This window comes from Buceros rhinoceros, unplaced genomic scaffold, assembly GCF_000710305.1.
Source record: "Buceros rhinoceros silvestris isolate BGI_N320 unplaced genomic scaffold, ASM71030v1 scaffold1644, whole genome shotgun sequence".
Taxonomy (NCBI): Eukaryota; Metazoa; Chordata; class Aves; order Bucerotiformes; family Bucerotidae; genus Buceros; species Buceros rhinoceros.
In genome coordinates this window covers 36,463-45,671 of record NW_010408598.1, presented here as the reverse complement: position 1 = coordinate 45,671, position 9,209 = coordinate 36,463, and the positions used below count along the sequence as shown (strand labels likewise).

The 9,209-nt window shown below is 44.6% G+C and overlaps 1 protein-coding gene across 2 annotated transcripts in view; it reads right to left on the bottom strand.

Annotated features, from left to right (window-relative positions):
- Positions 1-9,209, bottom strand: part of RDX (radixin) — a 39,328-nt gene that overhangs the window by 798 nt on the left and 29,321 nt on the right. The window contains exon 14 of one of the 2 annotated variants that reach the window (XM_010134902.1): positions 8,868-9,028. In XM_010134902.1, the coding sequence (XP_010133204.1) occupies positions 8,868-9,028 (161 nt within the window). Of the gene's footprint in view, positions 1-8,451; positions 9,029-9,209 lie in introns of those variants that run through there. The other variant, XM_010134903.1, reaches the window with a different exon arrangement.

Below are 9,209 nucleotides of genomic sequence, written 5' to 3'. Positions count from 1 at the left end.
AGAGCGGGTCCGACTCTTTAACTACTCTTCCACGCCAGAGTCAAACTCTTGCAGGCACCAGCACCGTGCTGACGGCAAATTTCAGCCTTACGAAGAACCCAGCCTAAAATCCACCCGGGCAGAGTTTTAATTTGCTAACCGAGACAACGCAAACCACGGCTGAGCGCAGCGTAGGCGGGACCGAGTTCACACTGCTCCCCGCAGGCAGCTGGAATAAGATGCTGTGGTACAACCGCGCCAAACAGAGCGTTCGTGTCGAAGGCTCAGTGGCAGCCCGGAGGATTTCAGACACCTCTTCCGGCACGGCTGTGCACGGGCTGTGCGCTGCACTCCTCCGGGGTTCAGCCGATTCGGTTCGCTGCCTTCCACGAGCCTGGAGGAAAGGTGAGGGCAGCAGAAAGAGTCTCTCTCAAATTCGTTTACCTCCCGAAGTTTAAAGTTCTCTGGCGGAAATCTTCACGATGAGTCAAAATTTACTGGGGTGAAGATACATTTCCAAAAAATGCCTGTTTTCCATTTTTACGAGAATTCATTGTTGAAGTGGCTTGAAAAACGTTTTCCTTTTAGAGAATTACTTCCTTAACCATATCAACATTATGAAGAGGCAAAGAAAAATCAGTCAGTATTTCAAATTCGGCCTTCCTCTAGTGCGAACCTTTCTGTTCTAGAGAAACGCTTCAGCTCTAAGGATTAATAAACCCAAATCTGATTCAAAAGCGATCAGGAGAAAGATTAATTACCAGATTCTCTTTGCCATTCCATAAGCACAGGGAATAAGTTGCTATTCAGAAGTAAGAAGCCCTCAAGAGCGATTTTTTATGCCTATGAGTGCAACTAGAGCAGGTCATGTCAAATTTTGCACCACAGCCTGTTGCCCACAGAAATTCCGCACCGTTTCCTGGCACAGAAAGCCCACGGGAACCTCCAGGGCTTAAGCACAAGCAAAAAAGGAGACGAGGTTCAGGTTCAGAAGTACTAAAACCACTGCGGTGTTTCAAAAAGCTGACAGCAGCTTGGCCAGCGGTGTGGAGGAGAAGCAGGCTCCTACAGCGAAGGAAACTGCAGACTGGGAAGGTACCAGTGAGACCAGTGCCATGTTCCCTGGGACTGAGAGGGCCCCAGAAACACCTGGCTGCTGCGGGAGGATAAACCCAAACACGAACGTACAGCTAAACAGACCCGATTTTGATATCAAGGACAAGACTGAACCGTACTCACTCTGCATTATTTTTTAAATAATGTTTTAAACTCAGCTCTAAAAGGCTTGATTTAAAAAACTATTCGAGAGCAAATTTTATGTAGGGAGCAACTTGCGTATTTCACTTTAATGCAGCCTTAAAAATACCACACACTGTATTAGAAGCTTGCCGGTGCTATATGTACACGTGTGTGTGTGTATACACGTATATATACACGTGTGTACACATACGTGTAAGGTACGAAGCTCGGTTAGAGGCAAAGCACGTTACACCACCTTCCCCTCAGAAAACAGCCCGAACCGTTACGCTCCAGACTGCAGGGCTGGTTGCAGTGTCACAGGCAAAACACAGTCTTACGGGATCACCGGGGAGGAAAAGGGCATTTTGACCCTTGAATTGACAGTAAGCCACAACAGAGGTAGTTAAAGGGAATACGGCTGAGGAAAGAAACCCGGATTCTCTCCAGTGCCCTCTAAAGAATCCAACAAAGGCCAGTAAATGATTTTAAAAGCCTGGTGAATTTTACCGCAGTACTTTGCTACCATAAACTTGGTTTGAGAAAGACTCTGCAGTGCCCTACGTAGCTGCCTGCCTCTTGTTCTCACCCTGGAGTCTAGGTGGTCACCTAACGCAACCTACTTCTTTTGGTAAGTCCTAAGGCTTGAACTTATTTTTCCTCGCAATATTTTTAAACTAATACTTAGGCAACATCTTCCCTCCCTGTCTTAATTTGCCTTCTCGCACTGAACAAACCCATTTAATTCCATTAAAGCTCGTAATGATCTAAACTGAAATCTACTCTTCACATGAAATCAATGGCAGGACACACCAGCAGGGACAGAAAAAAACCCAAACACGCCAACAACAACAGCAGTAAAGCCGGGTGAGGAGTAAGCAGACTGGGAGACACCCGTATGAAAAGGGACACCCAAAGCATACAGGAGCCATTGCTGGGAGGAAGGTTCTAGGAAGAAGGTGACCAGAGAGGTACGAGATCTTCTCGCCCCACACCTGCCTCTGCTTCTCAAAGTCAGGCTGGGCTGAGGCGCCACGGGACGCCCTGCTCCCCAGAGACACCCGCGCTTCAGCTGTGCACTGGTCCAGCTTCCAGCACGGTGACCTGCAGAGGGGCTGAAGGCGGGAATACAACCTTAACTCTTTTAAATAAGAGCCCACAGAATAAAGTAAACTATTTCATGGGGTTTTTTTTTTTCTTTCTAGTATTTTTGCATCCAGGACAAGCGCTGCGCAGAAAAGCAAAGCCAAAGCAGCATGCAACTGTGCCCGGCCGCTCTGCTGTTCGAGCAGCCACAACCACCCCGTTCCAGTGCCTTCTCCCGCGCGGTTTGGGCAGACAGACAAGCGACACAACATACTTGTTTTCTGACATCCTCTGTTCTCCAGAATGCTACGAGCAAATATTAACTACAGTTATTTCTTCAAGAAGGTGACATACACTATTCACGCCTGGTAGGAGAACACGTAGCCAAAATTAATCCACAGATGATTCCAAGCAGTAGTAACAGTTCTAAATTTAAACGTGATGAGTGAGCGGGCTTTGTTGAAAGCAACACTGTAAGACCCCAAATGCGAAAGAAGGAAGAGGAAGAGCTGCGCTTGCAGATGGCACAGAGAAGTACACCTGGCACTGAGCGCTGAGCTGGACCCCCGAAAGGAGAGGAGAGATCCAAAAATTCCCAGTGTGAATTAAACTGAAGAAAAACTATCACGGACAGGAAACACGCCGCAGAAGTGCCGATTAATAACACCAAGGTTGCTTCTCATTTTTAGAAACCTTCTGATGTGTGAGCAAGGCTGCTGCACTGTCCCCAATCCCTAAACACTGGATCTGCTCGCTCAAACACAAATTAATTAGTTGTCAGCAGTAAGGGGGGTGGCGGTGGGATCAGCTGGCCTGTGGATTCTGGAGGTTACCTACACACCAAAGGGTGGAGACCAAAGCGCACCTGGCAGAAAAGTTTCCAGCCTCAGCCCCGATGCAAATGAATCTCCTTCTGGCAATACAACTGCAATTACCATATTCATAGAGATGATTAATTAAGCAGAAGTGCTGCTTAAAGATGACTATTTCAACTCATCAGCATAATGTATGTTAGGAAAATAGCTGACACAGTAGTCAACCCCTGCTGGAAGCTCAGGTTAGTAGAATATTAGTGAAGTTACAGATTAAGAAGTTAAATACTGTATCAAGTTTAATGAAGAAATCAAGGGTGAATAAGAAGGGTGAAAGCTGAGGCCACAGGGAGCTGCAGACTTGATACGAGATCCTGCCGCGTTCAGCATACGTGGTCAGGGAGCCTGCCACGCGATTACTGTTTCACATGGGTACACAGGGGTTTCGCATTGCTGGAACAAACCGTGGGGCAGCTGTAACAAACCAACCGTGGGGCAGCTGTAACCGTGCTTATGCACAACTCTCGTCAGTGCAAAAATTGCTCTAAGGCAAAATTATCAGCCTGCAGCTGTAGCAGCTGCAATACAGAGGCCGGCCTGGGTGCACGTGGCCTTAAGCCCTCCGAGACCTCTGGGGCTGGGCAGCAGGCTTTCGAAAAGCCTTCAGCTAAACATTCAGATAATGGCAACTCCTCGTGAGTAAATAAGGTAGTTTAAAAGCAAAGAAGAAATCCACCCCAAACAAGCAAAACAAAACAAAACAAAAAAAGCAATGCAGTTGTCCTACCTCTGGGTTTGATCTCTTTTCACCTGATCCACTTATCCAGAGCACAGGGACGATTAACTCTCGCACACACGTGCATTAGGAACATCTGCACCAAGCACGCCGCCTCCTTCGACGTGCATTTCCATCTCCCCTTGTCTCTTCTGCTGCCTAAAGCCTACTGCAGTGAACAGAAACACTCTGAAACGTTATTTACAAGAGCCAGTACAAACACCTAGTGGAATTCCAGCAATTCCAAACGCGCCGTTTCCCTTTGCTAACTTTGTCTTTCCCTGAACTATGAGCTGCGGGGGCATAATCTGTTTCTTCCCGAGTATGTAGAAGGCACTGCTGCAAACGCTGCGGACTCTGCTTGTGAAGAAATTGGGTGGTTTGGGATTGGAATTTTGGGGAGAGGCTTTTTGGGCTTTGGTGAGTCCACGTTGTTCCTATTAAATGAAACATATTTAATATATCAGCAATCTCTCTGCATGGAAATGAGAGAAGGCAAAACAAACCGAAGTTGCTCTAACTGCGCTCCAAAGGAGCGGTTTATCAGCTCGGAGTCTTCAGGTAGCAAAGTGAACGAAGTGACAGACTCCATGAATCTGCACAAAATCAGGTCACTAGAACTAGGCCTATAGATCTGGGCTCAGCTCTGGGAAATGAAAAGCACAACTCCCTCCAACAAACTGGCTGCTGAACACGATAAACAACAACTCTGATCACAGACAGCGAGTCCATGGATGCTGCAATAGCATCCTGAGGAGCTGTCACCACAAGCGAATAAATGGGCCAGGGGAGGGCTCTAGCTCATGTCTGCGTTACAGCCCCCTACCATCGCTCTTCACCATGACACCATCCCTTCCAGCTGCTCCTTGCTGCTTACTGGGTCCCCAGACTGGGAAAAGGGGCAGCTGTGTCAAACTCACACGCTCGCAGACCCCTGAGCTGTGCTGCACTGGCCTGCTTGGGGGCAGAGCAGAGGGACACGCTGCCAGGCAGGTGCCCACGGCACTCAGCCTGACCCGTCTCCCATCCCCCACCCTGGTGACCAGCCAGGGCAGCATGTCAGCCGGGAGGCAGCGACTCTCCCTCTGGAAGCACAAACAGCAGGATAAGCTCTGAGGGGGTCAGGGGAACTACCACAGCTTGTGTGCTGATCCACTAACACCTACTACATTTTCCAGGAAAATCTTACCAGCCAAGATGCGTACGAGACGACTTCTATTAATAAGTGAACGTTACTCTTTTGTCAGGAAGCTTTCCATTTTCTTTTTTCACTCAGAAGGTACATTTCTGAACACCAGCATCAACAACCTCATCCCGCTGGGATACATCACCTCTGTTAAAAGCCCTGATTCTTGAAACTAAACTGTCTCGGGGAGAAAAGCCATTTAGATTATCCACGTGTAAACAGACATGGAAAATGCTTGCAAAGAAGTTCCTTTTCAAAAGCAAAAGGTATTAACTCATCATTTTAGTATCTGCATTTTCTTTAAAAAAATTAAGAAAACATACTCAAGGTGCTTTGTCGGAAGTTTAAAATATTTTGTTTAGAACAAATCTCTTTTTTTCCCCAGAGGTGCAGAAGCAGGTAACTTGAACAGCCCTGGAGAACGTGTTTTAAGAAGAGACAAGAGCACAATAACGCGTCCCAAACTGGGTTTAAAAAGGCAGGCGTGAACTTTGTTCTGTTTTGGAAAAAAGAGAGTACACAAGAAACACGTACTCAAAAAGTACAACCAATGGAAAATGTTGGTTTTGATGTAGAGAGGGACTTCTTCAAGATGACAGGGTATCTTCTTTCACACCAACACGTCCTGGGTGATTGGTCTAGTCTGGCCTGTCAAGAGTGGCACTATTCTGCATTCTTTTCTCTCTACCTCAAGAGCATATCTTTAAAAATGCCTTTCAAAGCACTTACCTCCCCTTTCAAGCACAATATTCTGAAACTACCTACCTATGCAGCAGCTCTCTAACAAGTGAGAAACCTCAAATCTAAAGCTTCAGTGGAGGGCCTCCAGGAGGAGAGAGTATGACACTAGAAACGTGCACAGTTAAAAGCACCAAGCACAGTGTTAACTCACCACAGCAATTCTGCCACATGGAATAACAAAAAGGGTCGCGTGCGTGTACTGAGTGCAAGGCCACACAAATACAGGACAGAATGGAATGTCACCTGGGAGGAGGTCCAATTCCTGTGAGAGCTGCTTAGCGAATTCTTTTGGACACCTATTTATCGAGGACGACTCCTCCTGCTTTCTCCCAGTGTTAGGCAGGTGAGAACACCCACAAACTTGCCATTATCTAAAGCGCAGGGCCATGCATTTATTTGACAGAAAGAAAAACAAGAAGAAAAAAAACCACACATCAAGCTTTCTCAGTGCTTAAGACATTGACCTGTTGAACTAAATTTCACTTCACCTGGAGCTAAGCAATACGTAGGCAGTGACCGGAAGTCCTTACATTACGCATAGAGCGCTTCTGCGGCCAGATTACCCTCTGCTCTCAAGAGAGCCAATTTGCTCTGGTGATTCACATCCTGTTTTGAATTGACAATCGCCAGCACTTCCTCCCAACTGCATGTGGTAATCTCCTAAGCAGAGTATCTAGGGATACAACTTGGAATTACTATTTCTCTTTTTATTTCATTTTGACCAGAGTGCAAAAGGAGACGATCAAAATCTGTTCACTGCTCTGGAAAAAGGCTATTACAGTGCGTTTAGTAACGCTGTCAGAAATGAAGGGCATCAAATAACAACAATGAACCTCAGAGAAATTAACTGTATCTCTTTATTGTTAACCAATGAAAGTTATCCAAAATAGTAGATGTAATTGTAGCTTAATTGTACAACACAAAACATGATGCTAAAGGAAAAAGCATGTGGAAAATTACTTCACCAAGTAATCATTAAAAGTATTCTTAGTATTTCTGCACCAGTAAGTGTTCCCAGCTGCTGGTGACAGCAGTTTTTATCACTTTGTTCATTGTGAATATCCATAATACAAATGGTTGTTCCTGGTTGTTTAGAAAAAAAAAAAAAAATCCACACAGCTTTATAAACGGACCTAGTCCATTACGCCCTACGCTAGATACGGGAGATTTATGAACAGCAAACTTGACTGGTGGCTCTTCCCAGCACTGAAACTGGTGTAGCAGTGTTAGTGCACACTTTCCAGGGCAAAATGAGAACTCGCTGGAAGCACGGTATTTCACCTGCTACGGCAAACTGCTCGAATACTTCAGAATTTTGCTCAAGCTTAGGTGTCTGAAGCCTGTGAAACAAAAACTGTTCTTGCAATGCACTGCAAGAAGAAACACCAACTTCCACCAAGCAGCATTTTGAAACACGTGCATCATCTGCACGTCAGTCTTCATGGTCAGGTATGTTTAGCCCCGCAAACCAAAAATATATTAATGTATCTTTATTTTATTTTCATGATGTCACCCCATATAGCCAACCTTTAATTCCACAAAATAATAAAAGAAAAAAAACACCTTAGTTGGACTGTTCATAAGAAATTTAAATGTATTGTGCATGAAAAACATGTTTAATAAAATGGCAAATTTTAATAGATAAGTGTAAATTTATGAGTGCATAATATCAAACAGAAAAGAGCTGAACCATCCTCAGAGAAAGCAGGTTTCTTCCGCTGTAGATATTTACTAGGGTACTCTAACAGAGGGAGTAACCGCAGTCCACGTTAACTGTAAAGTTATTTCTAAAGATTAATTTCTAAGCAAATTTCTCAAAAAGCAGGTGTCCTTTTCAAGAGGAAAAGGACTTCCTAGCAATGATCTGACATCAGGTATGACAATTACAACACTAGCTTCACCGAAAACTGAAGCTACCACCACTTTTACTCCAATTCTGGGAACCTTTATTTTGTATTTGGAAACCCCAAACCAAGCTAACTGACACGCACATCCTACACCCCTCCCAGGAGAGGGCATACCAGTGACTGGTGACAGCTTTAAAACACACAAGATGCTTTTACAATTTAAACTAAAGGCAGTTAGACAGTATTTATCACTACAAATCCCTCTTAAAGGAAACAAAATCCTAGGAGTAAGGGCTCCCAGCACTGTGATCTCACTGTGTAGGGATCATCAATTTAAACATCAATTTTTTTCATGGTGTTTGAAGGACCAGTCATCATGTACATAGTAGTGAGGTAGGATACTGTCCCCTCCCTGGGACTGATGTTTTCATATGCTCCCTTGCCAGAAAGGTCCGGATCTCCCTACTGTAAATAAAATAATTACAAGCAAATAGCACATGAAGCTTTGCTTTGTTTTTGCTTTGCTGCATTGGAACATTATGCGCATCTAAAAGAATCACCTAGGAAAAGCAATACACATTCAAGCCTATCAGCAGCCATGTGCTGCCCACAGGTAGCGTTCCATTTTAAAATAATTCATGGAACTACCACCTGCCATCCAGACCTTTGTGAACAGGTAGGCAAAGAAAACCATCAATGATGACAGGGCATGAAACACCAAAGAATTTCACTTGGGAGAAAGAAAAACACCTAAAACTGAAAGTCAGCAATATCAAACTCGCAATGGTGTAGCTGCATTGAAAAATTGTGATTTCAAACTTCATACTGAAATAGTACCTATCCAGTTTAGGTTCAGTTCCGTTCTTCTTTCTGTTTCTTAATGTTCAAGCAATATATACACCTGTCAGTCATTATATACTTCACATCAGTATCCAAAGAAAAAAAGATGAAACTACGAAACTGAAAACACAATGGGGAAAAAAACTATCGTTCTCCATGCCCTCCCCCCCAACAAGCTCGGGATGACAGACTGCCTTACTGCTGAATGGCTTCCCCTACATTTATCTTCTAGCCACGGTAGTCAAACTGGTAGTAAGTGCTTTGGCAAAGTGGGGTGCAATCCATCACATCTGCAAAGGCCTGCTTTTTTCTCTGTTGGTGGTTCAGCTTTACGAGGAACAGATATGCAAAATAACAGCTCTCACATTGCTTCAAACTCATCAATACGCTGCTTTGTATTGCCTTGTCGGATCTGTCGAAGAGTCTTGTACTTATCACGGCCTGCTTTAACATTCTCAGCATGAAGGACATCGTTTTGTGTTTTCTTGGTTTCATCTCTGGCTTGAGCCAACTCAGAGCTTAAAGCCTGTTGAATAAAATATTTGCATTTAAGTGTTTCGACTTATCTTTTAATGATTCTGGAATTTCTGATAACAACGATCCTGCAACTTGGATAACGATTTCTTGAATGCCAAGCTATGAAAAGCTTGCTGTGCTGTTCAGTAACTCAGGTTGTGAAGCCTATCAGAAAGACTGCAGAGGGAAAG